Here is a 27605-nt window from a genome sequence, read left to right on the forward strand (position 1 = left end):
GTCTGCAGTAACAGAATGCACATAGCTTTATTTTATATTTCTAAGTTTCAGCTTCTATGTGTCTGTAATGCAAAAAATACCTCCTGGGAAAAAAACAATCTCATTTAAAAACCCTGCTGATCAAACAGTGAATGATCATCAGAAGCTTTACATGCTACTAAACGTGTGATGGAAGATATGAAAGGTTTATTTCTGAACAACTCCATCAAACCTTCAACTACACATCGGATTTCACGCACAACACCGTGAACTGTCACCTCCAGAAGTTCTCCGATGGTACAGCCATTGTTATATATACGAACAGGAATATAGGGGGGTCATCAACGACTTTGTTAACTGGTGTGAATGCAACCACCTGCAACATGGAACAAGAAGGGCCAAAGTCGCCTCCATCTGCTGAGGAGACCGAGGTCCTTTGGGGTGCAGAGGACATTACTCTGAACTTTCTATGACACTGGTGGCCTCAGTGCTCCTTTACGCAGAGGTCTGCTGGGGAGGTAACAGCACGGACAGGGACAGGAAGAGACTGAACAAACTGGTCAGGAGGTCCAGCTCTGTCCTGGACTGTCCACTGGACTCCATAGAGGTGGTGGGTGAGAGGAGGATGTCAGCCAAGCTGAGGTGAATCATGGAGACGGCTCTCAGCCCTGCAGCAGACTGTGGAAGCCTTGAGCAGCTCAGTCAGCAGCAGACTCTGACACCCGCTGCAGATCATTCATCCCCACAGCCATTATGGGGTGAACGTTGTGTTCTGATAATAACTAAACGCTGTCAACACTCTAAATGTGCTAAAACACTAAAAATGTGTCCGCTCATTTTAAAATGTCAAACTGAATTGTGGACCTTTATTGTGAAGGTGAAACACCCTGACTTCCGGTATGTTCCCGCTTCTCTTCCGTGAGCTTGACGCGCCATCTTGTCCGCCGGGACACTCTCGGCTCTGTGTGCGCGAGTTGGGGCGTTTTCCCTCCCGGTGCTCCGGTGCTCCGGTGCTCCGCTCCTAACGGACACTTCCCCGGACAAACTGCAGCTCCACGTCCTCCGCCCGGTGCCGCCGTCCCCGGGTTGTAGTCGGTGTTCTTCTCGGTGAACGGAGGTCAGCTGAAGCCGGCAGGAGCGGACTTTCCAGCGGACCGGTGAACTCCCGACAGCGTCCATGCGGCTCCCCGCTCACAGGTGAGTAGTGGCCGGCGAGTCAGCTGCGTTCAGCTGCGTGAAGCTGCGTGTCTCTGCTGCCCGCTGAGTTTAAATCACTTTCCTCTTTGTTCACGTGTCTGATGTTTGTAGGGGACATGAAGTGTGTGTCGGACGGTGTGTGTGTGTGTGTGTGTGTGTGTGCTGGTTTGTGTTAATGGAGATTAAACTGATACTCAGTTGATGCAGCAGGTCTGGTGTCAGCTGTGTGTACTTCATGTGATTGTGATTGTTGTGTGTCACAAACATGTTTCATGAAGTCAGTGAAAACTGTTAAAACTCGAGGTGGACTGACTGTACTGGACCGGTACTGATGACTGTACTGGACCCGTACTGATGACTGTACTGGACCCTGTCTGGACCGGTACTGATGACTGTACTGGACCCATACTGATGACTGTACTGGACCCATACTGATGATTAGACATCAAGACAAAACACTGATATTCATTTACAGTAACAATTAAACTCTTTATGTCAAAATGTAGAACAACCACTGATGAAACAAACCAAAGTCCGGTTTACTCGAGTTGTTCTGAAGAACTTCCTCTACAGATACTTGATTACTTTAAATGTGAAACGCTCTCTCTGATAAATTCTTCTGGTAAATTCAGCAAATGTTAGAGCCTCGTTTAAGGCGGTGCTGCAACCGCCTCAGCAGCTTGAGTTCCTGCATCCATGCCTGTCCCCACCTGTCTCCACCTGTCCCCACCTGTCTCCACCTGTCTCCACCTGTCTCCACCTGTCCCCACCTGTCTCCACCTGTCCCCACCTGTCTCCACCTGTCCCCACCTGTCTCCACCTGTTCCCACCTGTCCCCACCTGTCTATACCTGTTAGCTACTGAAGCACTCACTCCTGGTACACCTGAGAGTTCAGCTGCTGCGTGATGGAGCAGCGTGTTGTTGTGGTATGATTGTGTGTTGGGCAAAAGGAGGAGGAGGGGGAGGAGGAGGTGGAGGAGGGGGAGGAGGATCCATCTGTTGGTTGTTCTCCTCTGTCAGGCAGGAGGTGAACGAGCTGCTCTGTGATCGTACTGAATTATTTCTCCTCGTAGCTAAAAATAGCCGAGTATCCTGAGCGTACACACACACACGCACACACACACACACACACACACACACACACACACACACACACACACACACATTATACTCCCAGACTTGTGAGGACCCTCGGTGACATCATGTATTCCCTCGCTAATGGTTTATTTATTTAATTGAACATTAAAACATGTCATCACTGTATGAGCTGTCAGACACCACAGAAGAAGAACACATGACACATCTTTGACACAGAGATAACTCTTTTAATCAGGCGTAAATAGCTTTGAAGGACCAGACCAGAGTTTGTGTGAGTTTTTAATATTTCATTATTTGATTAATCCGACAGTTTCTCAACCGATCACTTCGCCTTTAAAGTGTAAGAAAATTGTTTAAAAAGCTCAAAATGAGATCTTCAGATGTTTTATCTCGTTATAAATCAGACTCAACACAGGCGTCCTGACAAAAACTCAGGCTCAGTCATCGTCTCCTCCTGATGATATAAAGTCAGGCTCAGTCATCGTCTCCTCCTGATGATATAAAGTCAGGCTCAGTCATCATCTCCTCTGATACTACCTCTGACTCTACCTGATACTACCTCTGATACTACCTTTGATACTACCTCTGACTCTACCTGATACTACCTCTGATACTACCTTTGATACTACCTCTGACTCTACCTGATACTACCTCTGATACTACCTTTGATACTACCTCTGACTCTACCTGATACTACCTCTGACTCTACCTTTGATACTACCTCTGACTCTACCTGATACTACCTCTGATACTACCTTTGATACTACCTCTGACTCTACCTGATACTACCTCTGACTCTACCTTTGATACTACCTCTGACTCTACCTGATACTACCTCTGATACTACCTTTGATACTACCTCTGACTCTACCTGATACTACCTCTGATACTACCTTTGATACTACCTCTGACTCTACCTGATACTACCTCTGACTCTACCTTTGATACTACCTCTGACTCTACCTGATACTACCTCTGATACTACCTTTGATACTACCTCTGACTCTACCTGATACTACCTCTGACTCTACCTTTGATACTACCTCTGACTCTACCTGATACTACCTCTGACTCTACCTCTGATACTACCTCTGACTCTACCTGATACTACCTCTGACTCTACCTGATACTACCTCTGATACTACCTTTGATACTACCTCTGACTCTACCTGATACTACCTCTGACTCTACCTGATACTACCTTTGATACTACCTCTGACTCTACCTGATACTACCTCTGATACTACCTCTGATACTACCTCTGACTCTACCTGATACTACCTCTGACTCTACCTGATACTACCTCTGACTCTACCTCTGATACTACCTCTGACTCTACCTGATACTACCTCTGATACTACCTTTGATACTACCTCTGACTCTACCTGATACTACCTCTGACTCTACCTGATACTACCTCTGACTCTACCTCTGATACTACCTCTGACTCTACCTGATACTACCTCTGACTCTACCTGATACTACCTCTGACTCTACCTCTGATACTACCTCTGACTCTACCTGATACTACCTCTGACTCTACCTGATACTACCTCTGACTCTACCTGATACTACCTCTGACTCTACCTGATACTACCTCTGATACTACCTTTGATACTACCTCTGACTCTACCTGATACTACCTCTGACTCTACCTTTGATACTACCTCTGACTCTACCTGATACTACCTCTGATACTACCTTTGATACTACCTCTGACTCTACCTGATACTACCTCTGACTCTACCTTTGATACTACCTCTGACTCTACCTGATACTACCTCTGATACTACCTTTGATACTACCTCTGACTCTACCTGATACTACCTCTGACTCTACCTTTGATACTACCTCTGACTCTACCTGATACTACCTCTGACTCTACCTCTGATACTACCTCTGACTCTACCTGATACTACCTCTGATACTACCTTTGATACTACTGTGACAACTGACAACACAACAGACAGCAACAGACGCAACCAACTAGGGCTGTGCAATTAATCGAATTTTGATCGTGATTTCGATTTTTGGGTCAAACGATCTCCAAACTAATATAATCGAATTGAAACGATTTTACAGTACAGTAAGCCTAGAGATTTTCTGAAAGAGACGCGCATGCGCAATTCAGTCCCTCCCCCAAAGCATTCAACGCGGCCGTGCTGACTGGCACTCACTCAAGTTACGTTTTTCTCTAAATTTCATAATTACATAATCACCATCAGTCAACAGGACACTGTCTGACTCCTGACTGAATAAATGCATCATGTTTCCTACGATTATTTAAACATAATCGTTTAAATAATCGTGATTTCAATATTGACCAAAATAATCGTGATTATGATTTTTTCCATAATCGAGCAACCCTACAACAGAAGGCAACAGACCACAACAGACACAACAGACCACACCAGACACAACAGACTGCAACAGACGCAACAGACTGCAACAGGACGCAACAGACCACAACAGGACGCAACAGACCACAACAGGCCGCAACAGACGCAACAGGACACAACAGACGCAACAGACGGCAACAGACACAACAGACACAACAGACCGCAACAGACGCAACAGGACACAACAGACAGCAACAGACACAACAGACCGCAACAGGACACAACAGACACAACAGACTGCAACAGACGCAACAGGACACAACAGACCGCAACAGACGCAACAGGACACAACAGACAGCAACAGACACAACAGACCGCAACAGGACACAACAGACAGCAACAGACGCAACAGGACACAACAGACGCAACAGACACAACAGACCGCAACAGACACAACAGGCCGCAACAGACGCAACAGGACACAACAGACGCAACAGACCGCAACAGACGCAACAGGACACAACGGACACAACAGACCGCAACAGGACACAACAGACACAACAGACTGCAACAGACTGCAACAGACGCAACAGGACACAACAGACACAACAGACCGCAACAGACCGCAACAGACGCAACAGGACGCAACAGGACACAAAAGACCGCAACAGACGCAACAGACAGCAACAGACACAACAGACCGCAACAGGACACAACAGACACAACAGACAGCAACAGACGCAACAGGACACAACAGACGCAACAGACGCAACAGACACAACAGACCGCAACAGACGGCAACAGACCACAACAGACACAACAGACTGCAACAGACGCAACAGACTGCAACAGACGCAACAGACCGCAACAGACGCAACAGGACACAACAGACGCAACAGACACAACAGACCGCAACAGGACACAACAGACCGCAACAGGACACAACAGACTGCAACAGACCGCAACAGACACAACAGACACAACAGACTGCAACAGACTGCAACAGACGCAACAGGACACAACAGACGCAACAGACCGCAACAGGACACAACAGGACACAAAAGACCGCAACAGACGCAACAGACCGCAACAGACACAACAGACCGCAACAGGACACAACAGACGCAACAGACAGCAACAGACGCAACAGACAGCAACAGACGCAACAGGACACAACAGACCGCAACAGACGGCAACAGACCGCAACAGACCACAACAGACACAACAGACCACAACAGACACAACAGACTGCAACAGACGCAACAGGACGCAACAGACACAACAGGCCGCAACAGACGCAACAGGCCGCAACAGACGCAACAGACGGCAACAGACACAACAGACCGCAACAGACGCAACAGGACACAACAGACAGCAACAGACACAACAGACCGCAACAGGACACAACAGACACAACAGACTGCAACAAACGCAACAGGACACAACAGACGCAACAGACACAACAGACCGCAACAGACGCAACAGGACACAAAAGACCGCAACAGACGCAACAGGACACAACAGACGCAACAGACACAACAGACCGCAACAGACGCAACAGGACACAACAGACACAACAGACGGCAACAGACACAACAGACCGCAACAGACGCAACAGGACACAACAGACAGCAACAGACCGCAACAGACCGCAACAGACGGAACAGACGGCAACAGGACACAACAGGACACAACAGGACACAACAGGACACAAAAGACCGCAACAGAACGCAACAGACCGCAACAGGACACAACAGACACAACAGACCGCAACAGACACAACAGAACGCAACAGACCGCAACAGGACACAACAGACACAACAGACCGCAACAGACCGCAACAGGACACAACAGACGCAACAGACCGCAAAAGACCGCAATAGATGCAACAGACGGCAACAGGACACAACAGACACAACAGACACAACAGACCGCAACAGACGCAACAGACAGCAACAGACAGCAACAGACCGCAACAGACAGCAACAGACGGAACAAACGGCAACAGGACACAAAAGGCCGCAACAGACGCAACAGACCAGGAGACTCAGTCCGGACATCATATCAGCTCAGTGTGTGTGTCTGTGTGTGTCTGTGTGTACCTGCAGTAGAGTCACACCAGCTGAGAGAAGCTGTTTGACTGCACTCCAGAGAAACAGATGTTCCTGCAAGGCCTCATGGGAGCAGGAAGTGTGCAGTCAGCAGGACGCACACACAGACACAAACACACACACACACACACACACACACACACACATACACTTGGCATGGTAACACACGCTGGTATTAACAGACCATCTTTTGAGGAACAACAACACCGTCAGTCATTTCAGCTGCTGTTCACGTCACAGTGACGGCGCCCTCCGGTGGGCGAAGTCTTTTTGTCCGTGTCATGTGTGAACAGTGATCAGGGTCACAGCTGCTCCACTCGTCCTCCTGTATGTTCAGTGTGTTCAGCAGCTGAAGGAGCGTCAGCAGAGGAAACATGGTGGACAATGATGTCACACACAGGAGGAGGAGGAGGAGGATGATGAGGGCCACTGTCCCCCTCTGTTCATCACACACTTTAATATCACACACTTACAGCTTCTGTGATTTTGGATCTTGGTCATATTGTGATGTTGATAATATTTGGATTGGTTGTGCAGCAGTCAGCTGTCTGTAGTGATCCTGGTGTTCTCTGTGTTGGTGCGTCAGCAGGTGTTGTGGTGTTATGTTGTAGTTTTCATGGCAGCCTCACTGCAGATGAGTTGCTAATTGAAATGATCTTTAGTTGCAGCCAAAGTGGTCGATCACCCCAGACGCCGTGGATAGAAACCAGCTGTTGTCTGTGATACTGAGCTCCTGGAACAAGAGTCTGTGTTTGTCATCATAATAATACTAATAATAATAATAATAATAATAAAAACTTTATTTATATAGCACCTTTCAAAAACAAGTTACAAAGTGCTTGACAATAAAACAGATAATTGCCTGCCTGAGATCTCCAGGCAGGGAGTTCCATAGCTGAGTGGCCGAACAGCAAAGGCCCGGTCACCCTAAGTGACAAGTCGGGATTTTGGAACCAGTAGCAGGGCCCTGCTGGAGGATCTCAGGCAGCGATCAGGCTCATAAGGAGTCAGCAGATCGCGGATATAGGCAGGAGCCTGACCATTCAAGGCTTTAAAAACAAGCAGTAAAATCTTAAAATCAATTCTAAAACTCACAGGAAACCAGTGAAGGGCAGCAAGGATTGGTGTAATGTGGTCGCATCTCTTAGTGCCTGTTAAAAACCTAGCAGCAGCATTTTGTATCAGCTGCAGCCTTTGGATGTTACGCCTGCTGATACCAGAATAAAGTGCGTTGCAGTAGTCCAGTCTGGAGGAGATAAAAGCATGGATGACCTTTTGTAAGTCTGCAGAGGACAGGAATGGTCTGAGCTTGGTTAGCAGTCTCAGTTGGGCAAAGCAGGACTGCACCACTTTAGTCACCTGAGTATCGAAAGATAATTCTGAGTCAAAAATTACACCCAGATTGCGGGCCTCTTTTCGTACATTGTTGGATAAGGCGCCCAGACTAGAGGAGAGATTGTCCATGCTACTAGTGCTGGGGCCGAAGGGGGTAATTATAACAATGTCGGATTTGGAGTCATTTAGCTGCAGCAAATCTTCAGACATCCAATGTTTGATCTCAGCAAGGCAGGACATAATACAGGAAACATCGGTTTTACCCAGCCGTAGTGGGACATACAACTGTGTGTCATCTGCATTACAATGGAAATCAATGTTGTATCTACGCATGATTTGCCCCAGGGGTAGCATGTACACAGTCAAAAGGAGGGGACCCAAGATAGACCCCTGAAGGACCCCACAGGAGAGAGGAGACCGATGGGGGGGGGGTTCTCCAAGCGTTACAGAGAATGACCTGTTGGACAAATAGGAGATGAACCAATCCAGAGCCACATCACTGATACCAACATAGTACTTCAGACGGCTGCTTAAGACATTATGGTCCACTGTGTCAAAAGCTGAGGTGAGGTCAAGGAGAATTAATACTGAGTACATGCCTGAGTCGGCTGCAAGCAGTAAGTCATTGGTGACCTTTACCAGTGCAGTCTCTGTGCTGTGAAGGGAGCGGAAACCTGATTGAAATTTTTCGAAAATATGATTGTCGTTCATAAAGGAAATCAGTTGAGTGGAGACAATTTTTTCTAAAATCTTGGATAAAAAAGGCAGCTTAGAGATAGGTCTAAAATTACTTAAAAGAGAGGGATCTAGAGAGGGTTTCTTTAAAAGAGGGTAAACAGTGGTATGTTTAAAATGTGCAATAGTGCGTTCCAGAGAGAGATTTCACTGAAGTGGGTTAACGTTGAGGGTAGGCAGGAGTCATCTACCATCTCTCTGAAATCAGTATTAAAATGCTGCCGAATCTCCATAACTCATAACTGCTTTGTTCATTTTTAATAAAGTCCTCTTTGAAATATTAATAATAAATCTGTCTAAGGTCACTTTACCAAAGGTGGCAGCATATCAGGAGAGTGACCGCTAACTGTAGCTGCTGTTAGCTAGTTAGCTCAATAAGCCATGTAGCTAGTGATCCAGACTGGGAGCTCAGAGACAGGATGGGCCGGGGCTAGCTGGTTAGCATGCTAACTTCAGTAGACCTCTCTGAGACACAAACGTCTTTAAGTTAACGTAGCTGTTTCTTCACATTTTGTTGTTATTCTTTTAATGTTTTAAACTAACATGCTAACATGTTGCAGCTGTAAATCTTACTGTGTCTGCTGTTAGCTCTGCTGTTAGCCCCGCTGTTAGCCCTGCTGTACATATAGATGTCTTGTGACGGCTCGTCTCTTCCTCCTCAGGCTGAGCGGTCGGGCTGATCTGGGACCAGTCTGGTGGACTTGAGGCTGCAGGACTCTGCTCTGTGTGTGTGTGTGCGGTCATGAAGCCGCCCTGCTCTCTCTACTGCTCTCTGTGGTTCCTCGTGCTGCTGGGAGTCGGATCTCTGCTGCTGCTGGTCCGCCTGCAGGACCTCAGTGAGACAGTCCAACACCAGAAGGTCTCAGGTCAGTAACATGTAACTGTAAGATACTGAAACACAGAGTATCAGGTATCTGTAGGAGGAACATAAAGATGATTGTTCTGCAGTAATTAGATTAGATTAGATTGTCTTTATTTATCCCACAATGGGGAAATTCACATATTACAACAGCTCATGGTGCAACAGTACAAGTAAGAATAAAAATATGCATAGAAATATTAAATAGAAAATAAATAGGAAAACACAAGATATTTACAAAGTACAATAAGATATTTACAAAAGCAAACAAGTGAGTGGGAAGTGATTGTTCAGGTCGTGCAGGAGTTGGACAGTCTGATGGCTGTGGGGATGAATGATCTGCAGCGGGTGTCAGAGTCTGCTGCTGACTGAGCTGCTCAAGGCTTCCACAGTCTGCTGCAGGGCTGAGAGCCGTCTCCATGATTCACGTCATCTTGGCTGACATCCTCCTCTCACCCACCACCTCTATGGAGTCCAGTGGACAGTCCAGGACAGAGCTGGACCTCCTGACCAGTTTGTTCAGTCTCTTCCTGTCCCTGTCCGTGCTGTTACCTCCCCAGCAGACCTCTGCGTAAAGGAGCACTGAGGCCACCAGTGTCATAGAAAGTTCAGAGTAATGTCCTCTGCACCCCAAAGGACCTCGGTCTCCTCAGCAGATGGAGGCGACTTTGGCCCTTCTTGTACAGGGCATCCGTGTTGTCAGTCCAGTCCAGTTTATAATCAAATCTATTAATCCATCAATAATCTGTGATGTTCTTGTTGTTCCTTGAACAGCAGCTTTACGATGTCTCTCACTCGTTGGCTTGTTTTCAGACACACAGGTTGTTTAGATGCAGCAGCTCTGTGCTGCTTGATGTTTCAGCTGATGTGTCATCGAGCTCTGAAGCCGAGTCATCCTTCAGAGAAACTCTAATAATATAATGACATGGTGAACCTCTGTGTCCGTCAGTCTTGATCCCGTCAACAAGCTCACCAAAAACCACAATATTTCTGTCTGAGACACTGACGAGTGGAAGAATAAAGTTCAGTACAGTTCAGTACTTTAGTAAATGTACTTAGTTACTGCTGGTCTCAGAGGAAACAGTGGTCTGTGTTTGATTATTGAATCATTTGTGTTCTCAGTCGTGAACAGAAGAAACAAAGTGTCACTTGAATGTAATCAGATCACCAGACGATGAGTGGGATTCAGATGCACTGAGAGCATTGATTGAAGGACAACAATCATCTGTAAGTTATTACTGCTGTCTATAATGTGAGCGGCGATTCTGGATCAACAGCTCTCTAATCAATCAGTCTCACTGACATCTGATCAGTTCTGAACACAAACACAGCTGAAGACAGAGCTGACCAGCCTCGGATCAATGATGGAGGAGACACTCTAATTTTAGCTTCTGTTGGGCCGGCTGACAGGAAACATCATATTTTAATCAATGTGATACCTGATATATTAATAAAGGGATCAATACTTAGAGACGTTAAACACAAAGAGAATCGTCTCCCGCTGCTGTTCAAACACACGAGCAGAGACACGCTGAAAATAATTAATATTAATGATATTGATGTGAGATAAACTCAATAACCAGCTGCTGTGTGTTAGTTATGATGAAATTATGAAAGTTTGAACTGATATTATATTAATCTGATATCAAATATAACATCATAGTTAAAGATGAATTCTGACGTCTTCTATTAAATAAGCACTGTTAGGACGAGTGTTAGGACGAGTGATAGGACGAGTGTTAGGACGAGTGATAGGACGAGTGTTAGGACGAGTGTCAGGACGAGTGATAGGACGAGTGTTAGGACGAGTGATAGGACGAGTGTTAGGACGAGTGATAGGACGAGTGTTAGGACGAGTGATGGGACGAGTGATGGGACGAGTGTTAGGACGAGTGTTAGGACGAGTGTTAGGACGAGTGTCAGGACGAGTGTCAGGACGAGTGTCAGGACGAGTGTTAGGACGAGTGATAGGACGAGTGTCAGGACGAGTGTCAGGACGAGTGATAGGACGAGTGTCAGGACGAGTGTCAGGACGAGTGATAGGACGAGTGCTAGGACGAGTGATAGGACGAGTGTCAGGACGAGTGTTAGGACGAGTGTCAGGACGAGTGTCAGGACGAGTGATAGGACGAGTGTTAGGACGAGTGATAGGACGAGTGATGGGACGAGTGTTAGGACGAGTGTCAGGACGAGTGTCAGGACGAGTGATAGGACGAGTGATAGGACGAGTGTTAGGACGAGTGTTAGGACGAGTGATAGGACGAGTGTCAGGACGAGTGTCAGGACGAGTGATAGGACGAGTGTCAGGACGAGTGTCAGGACGAGTGCTAGGACGAGTGATAGGACGAGTGTCAGGACGAGTGTTAGGACGAGTGTTAGGACGAGTGTCAGGACGAGTGTTAGGACGAGTGTTAGGACGAGTGATAGGACGAGTGTTGGGACGAGTGATAGGACGAGTGATGGGACGAGTGTTAGGACGAGTGTTAGGACGAGTGTTAGGACGAGTGTCAGGACGAGTGTTAGGACGAGTGTCAGGACGAGTGTCAGGACGAGTGTTAGGACGAGTGTCAGGACGAGTGTTAGGACGAGTGTCAGGACGAGTGTCAGGACGAGTGATAGGACGAGTGATAGGACGAGTGTTAGGACGAGTGTCAGGACGAGTGATAGGACGAGTGTCAGGACGAGTGTCAGGACGAGTGATAGGACGAGTGTTAGGACGAGTGATAGGACGAGTGTCAGGACGAGTGTTAGGACGAGTGTCAGGACGAGTGTCAGGACGAGTGATAGGACGAGTGATAGGACGAGTGTTAGGACGAGTGTTAGGACGAGTGATAGGACGAGTGTCAGGACGAGTGATAGGACGAGTGTTAGGACGAGTGTCAGGACGAGTGATAGGACGAGTGTTAGGACGACGTCACGACACTCATCCCGACACAGATCAGCTGTCTGTGATGTCACAGACTGACGATGGATGATGGACCAGAACCAGTTACTGTCATAATACATACAGGTTCAGGTTCGGGTCCAATAATCCAATAATATTATTATTATTAATCTTATTACATGTTATTGTATGTTTTTAATATGAAGCAGCAGTGAGCTCAGTGATCAGAACCCGTCCGTGTGCTGCTCAGTGTGACTGTGATGTTCTCTTTAACTCAAACAGAACATGTCACAGCACGCAGCCTCATTGGACCAGCACACTTTAATTAATGTTGTCACACACACACACACACACACACACACACACACACACACACACACAGGCTGATGCTGTCGTCTCTACATGTTGTTGAACCAACAGGACTTAACACAGAAGAGAAGATTGTGTGTTAACGTCAGCACAGTCAGAGTCACAGCAGCTCCGAGGACACACACTGACACACACTGACACACACTGACACACAACGTGGACGTCTCTTCTTCTTCTTCTTCTCTTTCGTCTTCATTGTCTTCTTCCAGGGTGTGTGTGACCTCACTGTTGGAGAGGAGCTCAGCTGGTATCAGCACTGAAACAGTTTCAGATATTCAGTATGGATATTTATTGATACACGTCTGTGTGTGTTGTGGATCAGAGGTGTGTTACTGTCAGGACAGTTTGTTCTCCGTCATCAGTGTGTGTTAGTGTGTGTTAGTGTGTGTCAGTGTTTATATGTGACGTCACGTCTCTAACGAGCTTCAGTCCTTCAGAGGTGGACGAGACAACATCTGTGTTCAGCTGCTTTATCACGTTAATGATTCAAATATCCTCTGTAGTGTTGATACACACACACACACACACACACACACACACACACACACAGTGGGCTGAGTCAGCTGTTGTTCAGAGGACGTATGAAGTGACCTCCCGTCTCCTCCGTCCTGCAGCGGCTCATTGGTCGTCATCATCAGTGCTGATGTGATGTCATGAGGTCACACGTCCTTGAATATGAAATATGATGGCTGAGGCATGTTAATGTATGTTAATGTGATGTTATTATGGAGACGTGAAGGTTTGCTGACCTCCTCCTCCTCCTCCTCTTCATCATGTTCGGCCTCAGACTGTTGAGCACAGCGCTGTCTTTGTGTGAAGACGCCCACAGACACAGAGACACTGAGCAGCGTTCAGAGACGCAGCCTGCAGACTCCCACTTCCTGCTCTGGCTGCATGCAAACTGATCCATCACTGAAGTGTTTCAGACCCGACGCTGTGGATCCAGATCCTGGATCTGTTTATGTCACCTCACACTGAATCTCTGGGTTTTGGACTGAAGATGTGTTCAGCTCCGACACATCTGAGTGAAGTCATTACTGTTTCTGACGGTTTACACACGAAACACAGGATCATGTCGGGATCACCCGGCGTCAGTCTACAGGGTGAATATTTCACAGGTGTTTTCTGTCCACAGGTGAACTTTGATCAGTCAGATTTGATACTTTAGAAATCAAACTAGAGTTTGATTAATGTTTGTCTCCTTGTTGAGCTCCAACTACGATAAATGAACAACAGTGCCAGTCTGAAGCCTGAGGTCTGGATGTGAGGAGCTTTAGCGGAGCAGAGGACGGATCAGGAGTAAAGTCCTGGTTCTGGAGCTGTCGGCTGCGTCTCAATAAAAAGGGTTCAGTCACTCCCGCTGAGTCAGACCAACACCCTGAGCTTCATTCTGCTCTGTTGTAATGCTAGCACAAAGCTAACGGCTCCGGCATGCTCACAGCAAGTCCACTGAGACGGTGTCATGATATTGTAATAAACCTTGTTTCTAATACAAGAAATGTAGAGAGCCCGTACACAGAATATTCCTACAATGCACCACACCACACTGCACCACACCACACTGCACCACACCACACTGCACCACACCACACTGCACCACACTGCACCACACCACACTGCACCACACCACACTGCACTGCACTGCACCACACTGCACCACACCGCACCGCACCACACCACACCGCACCACACCGCACCACACTGCACCACACCACACCGCACCGCACCACACCACACCGCACCACACCACACCGCACCACACTGCACCACACCACACCGCACCACACCACACCGCACCACACCGCACCACACCGCACCACACCACACCGCACCACACCGCACCACACCGCACCACACCACACCGCACCACACCGCACCACACCGCACCGCACCACACCACACCGCACCACACCGCACCACACCGCACCGCACCGCACCGCACCACACCGCACCACACCGCACCGCACCGCACCGCACCACACCGCACCACACTGCACCGCACCACACCGCACCACACCGCACCACACCGCACCACACCGCACCACACCACACTGCACCACACTGCACCACACCGCACCACACTGCACCGCACCACACCACACCGCACCACACTGCACCACACTGCACTGCAAACACCTCACTCTCCACTACACACACGTGGTAAGGACCCACATGCTGTGACACCTCTGAGACTCTCTACCTTCCCCCAGCTGCCCTTCTCACCCCGTTACTATGGCTACACTGTTTTATTAAAATTCAGGACATTTAAGATAAAGCACACACAGACAGAATAACTCAAAATTCATCAATCTCAATTAAAACCACTTAACTGTCCCGGGGTCCGAGACCCTCCCCCGGGGTCAGAGCTTCAGCGCCGGCCCGGCTTCTGCCGTGAGGCGTCTCCACCTGCAGCAGGAGAGCCTCAACACCAGTTTGGAGAGCGGACACAGGCACTCCTAGGTTTCCCCGCTAATACTACTTCAGCCCTGCCTCACGCCGGAACCTCGCCCTACCCCTGCTGCCTATCTTCGCCGCCGGCAGCCCTAAACAGCATGCGAACGGCCACCAGCCCCCGATACTGAGTGCACAGCAAATGCTCGGCTGGGCTGATACCCCGTAATGCCCCAGAGACGCCAGCACCCCCTCGCTCTCTCCCTCTTCACTCTCCCACCCAATCTCCCCGGCCCACAGGCTCATTCACTACAATATGTAGCTGGTGTGTGTGTGTGTGTGTGTGTGTGTGTGTGTGTGTGTGTGTGTGTGTGTGTGTGTGTGTGTGTGTGTGTGTGTGTGTGTGTGTTCTGTTGAACAACATCTCATCTCATCTCATTTTCTTGACCGCTTTTCCGTGAGGGTCGCGGGGATGTTACCGCTTTATCCCCCCTTTCAGGGGGTTGCGGGGTTACTGGAGCCAATCCCAGTTTTCATATGGGCGAACAACATGATTTAATTAAAACATTCAAACTGACTTAAAGAGAAACTTGTCACTGAGTTAACTCATCGTCCACCAACACGTCTTCTCTTCATGCTGACACACACACAGATGTTTAACTGACCACCAGATGTTTATTTGGGTGAAGTGACCCTTTAAATATTAAAAACCATAAACATGTTTGTTGAAGTTTTTCACCGACTCGTCTTTAATCCTCTGCAGCACAGACACAATATTTCACAGCAGGACGCCAGAGTCATAAAACAGAGACGTGTTCTCATCACAGGTCGATGATCTCTGATCACACAGCAGCTTGTTTTTAATGACGTCGTCCACTAACGAGCTTTAATATCCCTCCGCTCAGTGACGAGGCTCTGTACAATATCCATTAATCTGTCGATTGTTTTCTCTTGTTAATCGATCAGCCTGTAACGTGATAAAAGCTACACACTTCACCTCCGTCGCTGTAGATCTACATGTTCACCTGTCCTCACCTGAGCTGATGGATCTGTCTGTCTGTGGCCTCTCAGGTACAGAGAGAGACACAGAGTATGCAGGTCTGTGCTCACTCTCCCTCTGGTTTTTATTTCCTGCTGAGCAACAAGCTTCATCCACAGGTTCACCTGAGCAGACGAGTCCTGCTGATTTATTCATCAGGTGACTGAGCGGCGTCGTGTCGCTGTCATTATTCTGACTTATTTGTTCCTTCTTGTAAATTCTTTTTTTTTTTAAACTTTGTTTATTGAGCTTTTTTTTCACAACAGAACAAAAACATTCAAAACAAAATTCCCACCCAAAAAAGTAAATAAATAAATAATAATAAAAAAATAGATGAGTAAATGTAAGACAATGCATATTAAGTTTGTTGTAAGAGAGGACATATATACACGTGATAAGAAAGAGAGAATCTTTCAAAAGAGAGAAAAAAAAACAAAAACCTAACAAACAGACAAATAAACAAACAAGCAAACAATCACAAAACATGAGAACAGTCCATGCAGAGTAGAATCCAAGCGGGTTGTCACCTAAACAAAGTGAAGCCAGCGGTCGTCCTAATTAGACTGTTTCATGCAGCTCTAGTTGCTCTTCCACGTATCTCAAGAAAGGTTGCCAAATCTAATAAAGTTTGCCAGATGAACCTCTAAGTGTATGTTTTATTTTTTCCAATATAAAATAAAATAAAGTACTCCTGATCCACAGTGTGTGGGATGGAGGGATGGCATCTTTCCATTTCAGAAGGATTAGGCGGCGGGCAAGCGATGTACAGAAAGCCAGAAAGTCACACAGAGTTGTTCAAACTGTGAACAACAGAGGGCGCTCCAGTGATGGGCAGGGGACTACAGACGCCTCTAGAACCTCTGACAGTGTTTTAAACACCGAAGTCCAGTAAATCGTCGGCTTGGAGCAGCTCCAAAATGTGTGTAGATATGAGGATGGGATCATTTTACAACGATTGCATGCTGGATCTATGTCTGGGAACCTCTCTGATAACTTCTTTGGTCCAGTGAAACCGGTGCAATGTTGTACACGGTAGTAGTCCGTGCGTTGCACAGATAGAGGAAGTGTGGACTCTTTTTAATATTGCATCCCAGGTTTCATCATGTATGATCTCACCTAACCTTGTAAATTCAGCAAATGTTCTACATGAACTTCTTTCTGTCTTTGAGTAGAAACATGGAGTCTGTTTGTCAGTGATGGACGGGTTTGTTTCATGCAGAGCAGGAAGTGACATCACATCACAGGTGTCACTCAGGACAGGTGATGACAGCAGTGTGAACACGCTGATAGTGTATAATTGTAGAAATTAGATCTTTTGTCCACATACAGACAGTGATGACCCTTCAGCTCAGTGTGTTCAGGGCTGAAAACACAAACCTCCTGCCTGTAAGCTCTTTATCTGCCACCAGATGGAGGTGTGTGTGATGTGTGTGATGCTGCTCAGTTTGTCTGTGTGTGACACGATGAAAGAGGTGAGGAGCTGAGGGGGTGAGGAGCTGAGGGGGTGAGGAGCTGAGGTGAGGAGCTGAGGAGCTGAGCTGAGGAGCTGAGGAGCTGAGCTGAGGAGCTGAGGAGCTGAGCTGAGGAGCTGAGGAGCTGAGCTGAGGAGGTGAGGAGGTGAGGAGGTGAGGAGGTAACAGTTCACAGACAGAAGCCTTGTTTTAGTTTGTCTGTGATGAGTTCAGATATCTGATGTTTCCTGTCTGTGAGCCAGAAGTACTCAAACATCATGAGGGGACGAGGAGGTGAGGGTCTCTGGGGGGCTGCAGGGTCTCTGGGGGGCTGCAGGGTCTCTGGGGGGCTGCAGGTCTCTGGAGGGCTGCAGGGTCTCTGGGGGGCTGCAGGTCTCTGGGGGGCTGCAGGTCTCTGGAGGGCTGCAGGTCTCTGGAGGGCTGCAGGGTCTCTGGGGGGCTGCAGGTCTCTGGAGGGCTGCAGGGTCTCTGGGGGGCTGCAGGGTCTCTCGTGGGCTGCAGGTCTCTGGAGGGCTGCAGGTCTCTGGGGGGCTGCAGAGACCTCTGGGGGGCTGCAGGTCTCTGGAGGGCTGCAGGGTCTCTCGTGGGCTGCAGGTCTCTGGGGGGCTGCAGAGACCTCTGGGGGGCTGCAGGTCTCTGGAGGGCTGCAGGTCTCTGGAGGGCTGCAGGGTCTCTCGTGGGCTGCAGGTCTCTAGAGGGCTGCAGGTCTCTGGGGGGCTGCAGAGACCTCTGGGGGGCTGCAGGGTCTCTCGTGGGCTGCAGGTCTCTGGAGGGCTGCAGGGTCTCTCGTGGGCTGCAGGTCTCTGGGGGGCTGCAGGTCTCTGGAGGGCTGCAGGGTCTCTGGGGGGCTGCAGGGTCTCTGGAGGGCTGCAGGGTCTCTGGAGGGCTGCAGGTCTCTGGGGGGCTGCAGAGACCTCTGGGGGGCTGCAGGGTCTCTCGTGGGCTGCAGGTCTCTCGTGGGCTGCAGGTCTCTGGAGGGCTGCAGGGTCTCTGGAGGGCTGCAGGTCTCTCGTGGGCTGCAGGTCTCTGGGGGGCTGCAGGTCTCTGGGGGGCTGCAGGGTCTCTGGGGGGCTGCAGGTCTCTGGGGGGCTGCAGGGTCTCTGGGGGGCTGCAGGTCTCTGGGGGGACACAAACATGTTTGTGTTTGTATTACAATGTTTGAAGAAGTGTGATTGGTTCAGTGTGTGTGTGTGTGTGTGTGTGTGTGTGTGTGTGTGTGTGTGTGTGTGTGTGTGAGACAGAGAGAGAGAGTTATTTAGAGCATCATTGCTCCTGTTGAGTTGTGTCAACGGTGTCTCAAACTCACACACTCATCACAGGAAGGAGGGTTTTTCAAATTAATGTGACGGACAGACTGACGGTGAGACACTGAGCAGAATAACAGATGAGTCGTGAGGACGTGTTGGGCTGTGCGTTATTACCACACATGCACACGCACACACACACACACACACACATGCTTCTCTTTCACTTGTTTATTTGTTTATTGTTTATGACCTTTATAACCCCGCCCTGCTCTGTGCTCAGTCGAGCCTCGATCTTTGAGTCTGAAGTTGATTTATTGATTTTATGATGTAAAGATTTCAGATGTTGATAAATCAGACTATTATTTGTCAGCAGATAAACACGTGAAACATTTTACAGATTTACAATAAACCTGACTCCAACTCAGAATTCAATAATTATTAATCACCCCAAGAAACTTTATAATCAATCAAAACCTTTCCTGTGTGTTTCTCTGCAGGTGTGAAAGTGCTGCTGGCTCCCAGGTGGCCTGTAGAGGTGAGCCACACTGCTGCTCTGCTCCAACACAGAGACACTCTGACACCTGCTGGACTGATACAGTACTGCAACACAGAGACACTGACACCTGCTGGACTGATACAGTACTGCAACACAGAGACACTGACACCTGCTGGACTGATACAGTACTGCAACACAGGGACACTCTGACACCTGCTGGACTGACACAGTACTGCAACACAGAGACACTCTGACACCTGCTGGACTGACACAGTACTGCAACACATAGACACTCTGACACCTGCTGGACTGATACAGTACTGCAACACAGGGACACTCTGACACCTGCTGGACTGATACAGTACTGCAACACAGAGACACTGAATCCTGCTGGACTGATACAGTACTGCAACACAGAGACACTCTGACACCTGCTGGACTGACACAGTACTGCAACACAGAGACACTCTGACACCTGCTGGACTGACACAGTACTGCAACACATAGACACTCTGACACCTGCTGGACTGACACAGTACTGCAACACAGACACTGACACCTGCTGGACTGATACAGTACTGCAACACAGAGACACTCTGACACCTGCTGGACTGACGCAGTACTGCAACACAGAGACACTGACACCTGCTGGACTCACACAGTACTGCAACACAGACACTGACACCTGCTGGACTGATACAGTACTGCAACACATAGACACTCTGACACCTGCTGGACTGACACAGTACTGCAACACAGAGACACTGCACACGTTTTTTCTTCTTTTCGTCACAGTTAATCTTCAGATCACAGGTGTAGATTTGTGTAGACATCACAACCAATATCTTTATTGATCTCAGATGATGATGTCCACACAGTGTGAGCAGTAAGAGCCGAACAGAACTTCCATGTTCTGGTTACGTTGATTAAAGAGTGAGATGTAGAGGAAACCTGATGATGAACTGGCTCCTTGCTCACACTGAACAAACATAAACTTTAACATCATTCTCCAACATACATTTACATTTTTATATTGAACTTATATTTTCAACATTTTTCATGACTGATATTTTTTAAATTGCTTGTTTAAAGACAGGATCCGTCTTCATAAAGAAAACTGTCTCACAGTGTTGATTCACTGACTGTTGTCTCTCTGTCTGTCTGTCTGTCTGTCTGTGTTGAAGGACGTGCAGACAGACGCCTCAGCAGCTGACGTGGACTTTAAAGTGTCCTCTGATTCGTCTCCCTTGGTTCTTGAAGACTCGTCTTCCAAACAGCCGCTCACCAAACGTCACAGGAAGCTTCTTCTGAAGAGCAGCCTCACGATGTCCAGCGCTCCCTCTGGCAGAGACGAGGAACGACACCTGCAGCAGCTGGCGAGGACCCAGGAGTTCCGGCGCCGCCTGCTGGCCGACGTCTGTGCCAAATACCAGCTGGGCGTCAGCCAGCGGCGAGTGTCTCAGCGGCAGGTGTCCCGGGTGTACGTGGAGGACAGATCCAGGCTGCTGTACTGCGAGGTGCCCAAAGCCGGCTGCTCCAACTGGAAGCGGGTGCTGATGGTGTTGGGCGGCAGCGCCACCTCCACACGAGACATCCCTCATGATGCGGCGCATTACTCCAACCACCTGCGGCGGCTGGAGAGCTACGACCGCGCCAGCATCGCAGAGAGACTGCACTCCTACACCAAAGTGCTGTTCGTCAGGGAGCCTTTTGAGCGCCTGGTGTCGGCGTTTCGGGACAAGTTTGAGAGTCCGAACTCGTACTACCACCCGGTGTTCGGACGGCCCATCATCTCCAGATACCGCGCCAACGCCACGCGCACCTCCCTGCGCACTGGTGCCGGCGTCACCTTCAGGGAGTTCGTCCAGTACCTGCTGGATGTGCGGCGGCCGGTGGGGATGGACATCCACTGGGAGCCGGTTAGCCAGCTGTGTAACCCCTGTCTCCTCAGGTACAACTTCATCGGGAAGTTTGAGAGTCTGGAGGATGAGGCCAACTTCCTGCTGCAGAGCATCGGGGCGCCCAGGAACCTGACGTTCCCCGACTTCAAGGACAGGAACCCCCGCGAAGAGAGGACTTCTTCCAGCATCACCCAGAGATACTTCAACCAGCTGAACTCCACAGAGCGGCAGAAGGCCTTCGACTTCTACTACATGGACTATCTGATGTTTAACTACCAGAAACCCTTCACAGACCTGCACTGAGCTGCAGCTCACACCTGAACCAACACCTGACACTCAGACTGCTCACCTGTTTACCCACAATGCAGCTGGTGTTTGATATGTGGCATCAGAGACTGAAGCTGTGGGCTAGAAACTGCACTGCAGATCAACAAGAGTCACCTGAAGTTTAGTTTCTGTGTCTGTATGATTAACACCTGAACACCAGCTGTGAGCTCCTGAGCTGAGCTCAGTGAGACCAGCTGACATCATGATTATTATTATTGATTAATCTCCCAATAATCTTCTTAACTAATCACATCTTCTATAAAGATATGTCCATCATCATTATCTGAGGTTGTTGTTATGAAGCTGACATCTGCACATGTTGAAGATGTTCATTTTACTGTGACACAAATATAATAATAATGATGATGATGAATGATGACGACGATGATGATGATGATAATAAAAACAGATTTGACAGATGTTCTGTACAGACGTCTCTGATCTGATTTAAAAGCCCTAGAAATGATTCATTAGAGTAATGTGTTAGAATAGTTACAGATGTGAGGAACTGATCAATAATTAATAATCACTCTGACATATTTGCAGCTGGATGTTAGTGAGGTCTGAGGGAAGCTGGTCTGCAGGTGTTAATCTGAGTCACACCTGTCAGTCAGCAGAGGATCAATGTGATTATTGTTTGATTTGATTGGTCGACTCACTCTGAACTGAACCTGAACGACTTCTGTGAAGTTTGTTTTCATTTCACTGATGTGAAAGTCTCGTCGACAGGAAGTGACCTCATCAAGAGAGAGAGAGAGAGAGGGACAGGTAGAGCTCCGCCTCCTCTTCTTCTCTCCAGTGATGACATCACAGAGCAGCTGATGAAGTCATTATTTTCTGATTTAAACTGAAGTTAAGAGTCGATTAAACGTTTGTGTTTATTTCTCGTCACTGAGCAGCTACATCGTTTCTCAAAGTTTGATTCTTTAAACACCTGCTGACATCACCTGTCCTGAGTGACCTCAGTGATGTGATGTCACTTCCTGCTCTGTATGAAACAATCCGTCCATCACTGAGACAAACGGACACAAAGACAGAAGTTCATGTAGATGCTGGAATCAATATCAAGACGATCTTTAAGCTCCTTAATGATCATTATTATTATTAGTAGTAGTATTCTGACTTTTTTCCCAGGAGGAAACAAAACAATATTTTTGAAGTGAACATGAATTGTTTCAGGTGTTTACAGGTGAACAGATGTTTGACCTGTTCTTGAGTCATAGAAAACACTGTTGAGTTCAGTGATTTATTAATAATCATGTTGTTTCTCTCCTCCTCTCACCTGTGAGCACACACTGCTAACACAAGGTGGTCTGAGTGATCATGCACACCTGTACGGAGAGCTGTGATCACTCAGGGCAGATGTTCACCAGGTGTGTGTGTGTGTGTGTGTGTGTGTGTGTGTGTGTGTCAGTCACTAACAGACTGGATCATCACAGTGAATGTGTGAATCAGACGTTGTTCCTCTCTGCAGCTCTGACGTCAGCACAGGTAAATGTTGACAACCTTGAAGCCTTAAACTCATCTCACCTGAGCTTTACTGTCAGCTGCTTCAACAAATAAACCTGTGAGACTTGTTAACAAACACTCGTCTGTGTTCATCTGTAGACGTGATGATTTCACTCGTCTTCATGTTCCTGCAGCAGCTGTCGTCACGATGATGCGTCAAATAAACTCATCTGTCTTCAACTTTTCAGTGTTTCATCAGAGACGTGAGGACGTTTGTTGACATCCTGATGAGCTGAGCGGTCAGTGTCAGGTCAGTGTTACTGCAGGTCCACAGTGAAGCCCTGTCTTTATTATTTATAGAGACTCAGATCTGTAGATCTACAGATCTATCTGTAGACTGGAGGATGGGGAGAGTCCTAACCCATGATGATGTTTTTCATCAGCTGAAGCTTCGTCACCTCAGAGAGTCTCAGTGTCCCCAGAGGAGCAGCAGTTTGTACAGGAGCCCAGAGAGGACAAACCACACTGACACTGTGAGAGGAGGTGAGCTGCTCTTCTTCTTCTTCTTCTTCTTCTTCTTCTTCTTCTTCTTCTTCTTCTCCTTCTTCTCCTTCTCCTCCTTCTCCTCCTTCTCCTCCTTCTCCTCCTCCTCCTCCTCCTCCTCCTCCGGCAGGTTTAGCAGATATTTGGATCTTTAAGTTGGTTCCATGTTTCTCTGTTCTTCATCTAATTGAGTCACTGCAGGCGTCTTTAATTAGATGAGTCGTTCTGCTGCTTTGCTCGGTAAAGACACACACACACACACACACACAGACACACTGCACCTGAGGCCAGAGCTAATGGAAGTGTGTGTGTGTGTGTGTCTCTCTATAGAAAGTCTCCGACCTGAACCGAGCCGAGCCGAGCCGAGCCGAGTGCAGCCTGATGAGCAGCGTCAGTGTTGTGAGGATGTAACGCTGCATTAAAGCAGCTCTGTTTCTATAGTAACTGAGGCTGAGCGATCAGCTGATGACTTAATCACAGATGTAAACACCACGAGGACTGACAGCAACTAGTTAAAGGGCTGTAGTTTTACACAAAGAGTCAAAGTGTGAGACCTCTGAGGGGTGAGACCCTCAGGTAGAGAACCTGTACACTCACCTGTGCAGCAGAGGGCGATGACATGCAGACAATATCAGAGTTTAACTCCTGAAACCTTCAGCAGTACATGTGATCACCTTTAATCTGACTGATACGATCAATAATGTGTCGGTGTGATCGTCACCGTGACGTCCTGCTGACTCGTCTCCTCTCAGCAGACCAGCTGTGATTCAACATGGAAGAGATGATGATGATTTTGATCATCATCATCAGTTATCTTCATCTTCATTGGCAGCAATCGCTGCCTCATCATCAGCATGATCTGTTTTACACGTGACATGTTGGTGAGGGCTGATCACTGGCCGATCACTGGCCGATCATTGGCCGATCATTGGCCGATCACTGGCCGATCACTGGCCGATCATTGGCCGATCACTGGCCGATCATTGGCCGATCATTGGCAGATCACTGGCCGATCATTGGCCGATCATTGGCAGATCACTGGCCGATCATTGGCTGATCACTGATACTGTCATGGTGGTGCCCACTGTATTTTTCTCATAGTGTTCTATGTGATGTCACTATGAGAATCATAGTTTTATTTAACAGTATTTTCATGTTTTTATGTTTTAATGGTTATTATGGAGATGATTTTGATCATTATCATCATCACAGTGGTTGTTGTTGTTATCTTCATCATGACCATCATCATCACCTTCGACATAGTTTCATCATCATTGACAGACAGGCGGACATGAATCACATGACTTTGAGTCTCAGTGATGGAGGACAGAGAGCAGCTGACAGGTGGAGGCTCACCTCCATCTGATAACATGAGACTGAAGGACAGATGATGTGTGTGTGTGTGTGTGTGTGTGTGTGTGTGAGAGAGAGAGAGAGAGAGAGAGAGAGAGAGAGAGTCTCCAGCCGACTCAGTCTCTGCGTAAAGTGGCGCTCCGGAGCACAAAATGTCTGATGGAGATGGAGATGGTGGTGGTGGTGGAGATGGAGATGGAAAGTCCTCACTGTCTCAGAGCAGCAGCAGCGGGGCTGTTGTCGGACTGAGCCTGGACATGAGGAGGATAACCCGGGTCTGTGTGCGCAGCCTCCCGGCGCACATCTCCATCTTCCAGTGCGCAATAATTGAAATGGCGCGTTTGGCCGCAGGCTGCTGGAGCATAATGCATGACGGGAGACGTCATCCGGCTCCGGAGCCGCGGGGACGTTGATGCTGCTAAGATGTGAGCTGTCGGGAGAAAGACGTGATGTGCGGGCGGACAGGAGGCCAGCGGTTCTCTGCGGTTCTCTGCGGGTCACAGCTTCTCGTTAAACGGATGTTAAATACAGCGAGTGACGGTCACAGGGACGAGCCGGGGCGGGACAGAACCACACACCGGCCGCGTTAGTGAAACCTAATCCCGGCCCCTGGGGGTCTGAAGGGCCCCGGGCCAGGCTTCTCTATCAGCCCTCCTCTTTATTGTGTCGGAGGAGACGCGGGGCTCGTTTCTCTGCTGCTGCCGACACTCACCGGAGGACAGCGAGCCGACCTCACTCAGCACACCGCGGGACGGAGCAGACAGACGCCGGTCTCCATGTCCTCTGTGTCGGTGTCTTCTCAGGTAAGCCCGTGCTGCCGGGACCAAGCAGGTCCAGCTTCATGGGGCAATTACACTCAGAGTTTAAGATTAGCTCGAAAAAACCCGACATTCCGATTACATTCGTCGGGGTTTCGACGCGACGCGCTTTCTCTAACCAGCTCCCATTTAAAATATGACCATTTTAAGATTTCGTCGGTATGGGTCCACACAGATATCAGCGATACACCAACAAGGTTCATGTTCTGTAACTGTGTGACACACTGTTGAGTCCGGCTCAGATGAAGTGTTGGATGCAGGTCGGATTTCAACAGAACCTGAACTTTGACTTTCAGCTCGTTGCGTTTTCTGCCATCTTTGAGCGCTCCGTGCGCCATGTTGGTCGGTTCAGATCCATGTGACTCTGTGGTGAAAGTACAGATTATCAAAACTACAGTTAAGTTCATGAAACATTCATATCCCGAATTTAGCAGAAGGTCGTTTATTATAGAATAAAGCTCATAAATCAGGTCAGACGGTACTGAACGGCTGCCGATTCGCTATCCCGCTTCAAATGTTGTGATTTTTTGAATGGAGTCTGGTTGATGGCGTTGTTACCACAGAAGCGACAGGACCAGGATCTGCAGGTCTTTGTTTTAAAGACACATAGCAAACTATTAATTATTAATGAATGTGATGATCAGATGAGCTGCAGCTTCACTTCATGTCTGGCGTCAAATCATCAGCTCAGAGCTGTCGGCTGATTCCTGAGGCTTTAACATGGAGTCTGGTGCAGGCAGACAGACAGGCAGACAGACAGACAGACAGACAGGCAGGCAGGCAGACAGGCAGGCAGACAGACAGGAGCAATGTTTGTCAGTTTGGCCTGGGGCAGCGTTCCGGCCGTGGGGCAGAGACAGAGCTGCAGCCGCCTCCTGTTCACCTTTCATGCTTCACAGCTTCTTTACAACCAACTGAGACGCAGACAGACAGACAGACACAGAGAGACAGACAGACAGACAGACAGACAGAGAGACAGACACAGAGAGAGAGACAGACAGACAGACAGACAGAGAGACAGACACAGAGAGAGAGACAGAGAGACAGACACAGAGAGAGAGACAGACAGACAGACAGACAGAGAGACAGACACAGAGAGAGAGACAGACAGACAGACAGAGAGACAGACACAGAGAGAGAGACAGACAGACAGACAGACAGACACAGAGAGAGAGACAGACAGACAGACAGAGAGACAGACACAGAGAGAGATAGACAGACACAGAGAGAGAGACAGACAGACAGACAGAGAGACAGACACAGAGAGAGAGACAGACAGACAGACAGAGAGACAGACACAGAGAGAGAGACAGACAGACACAGAGAGAGAGACAGACAGAGAGAGACAGACAGACAGACAGACAGACAGAGAGACAGACACAGAGAGAGAGACAGACAGACACAGAGAGAGACAGACAGACAGACAGACAGACAGAGAGACAGACACAGAGAGAGAGACAGACAGACACAGAGAGAGAGACAGAGAGACAGACACAGAGAGAGAGACAGACACAGAGAGACAGACAGACAGACAGACACAGAGAGAGAGACAGACAGACAGACAGAGAGACAGACACAGAGAGAGAGACAGACAGACACAGAGAGAGAGACAGACAGACAGACAGAGAGACAGACACAGAGAGAGAGACAGACAGACAGACA

At 48.4% G+C, this 27605-nt stretch overlaps 2 protein-coding genes across 3 annotated transcripts in view; both read left to right on the plus strand.

Annotated features, from left to right (window-relative positions):
• The first annotated feature begins 327 nt into the window (after window positions 1-327).
• Window positions 328-22199, plus strand: LOC311264174 (carbohydrate sulfotransferase 8-like). The gene is made up of 4 exons (XM_084364804.1): window positions 328-1176; window positions 9458-9661; window positions 19554-19591; window positions 20737-22199. Exons 2-4 carry the CDS (start codon window positions 9538-9540, stop codon window positions 21754-21756), a joined length of 1182 nt encoding a protein of 393 aa, XP_084220930.1. The 5' UTR covers window positions 328-1176; window positions 9458-9537; the 3' UTR covers window positions 21757-22199.
• A 1473-nt stretch (window positions 22200-23672) lies between these two features.
• LOC311264175 (BTB/POZ domain-containing protein kctd15-like) overlaps window positions 23673-27605 on the plus strand; it is an 11693-nt gene continuing 7760 nt past the window's right edge. Inside the window, exon 1 of one of the 2 annotated variants that reach the window (XM_084364806.1) lies at window positions 23673-23772. Coding sequence is in view for 1 of the 2 variants with exons in the window: in XM_084364805.1 (XP_084220931.1) it covers window positions 25902-25928 (27 nt within the window). In the remaining variant the exon portion in view is untranslated. Of the gene's footprint in view, window positions 23773-25268; window positions 25929-27605 lie in introns of those variants that run through there. The other variant, XM_084364805.1, reaches the window with a different exon arrangement.

Source organism: Pagrus pagrus, assembly GCF_965226575.1.
Source record: "Pagrus pagrus genome assembly, chromosome: 10".
NCBI classification, from domain to species: domain Eukaryota; kingdom Metazoa; phylum Chordata; class Actinopteri; order Spariformes; family Sparidae; genus Pagrus; species Pagrus pagrus.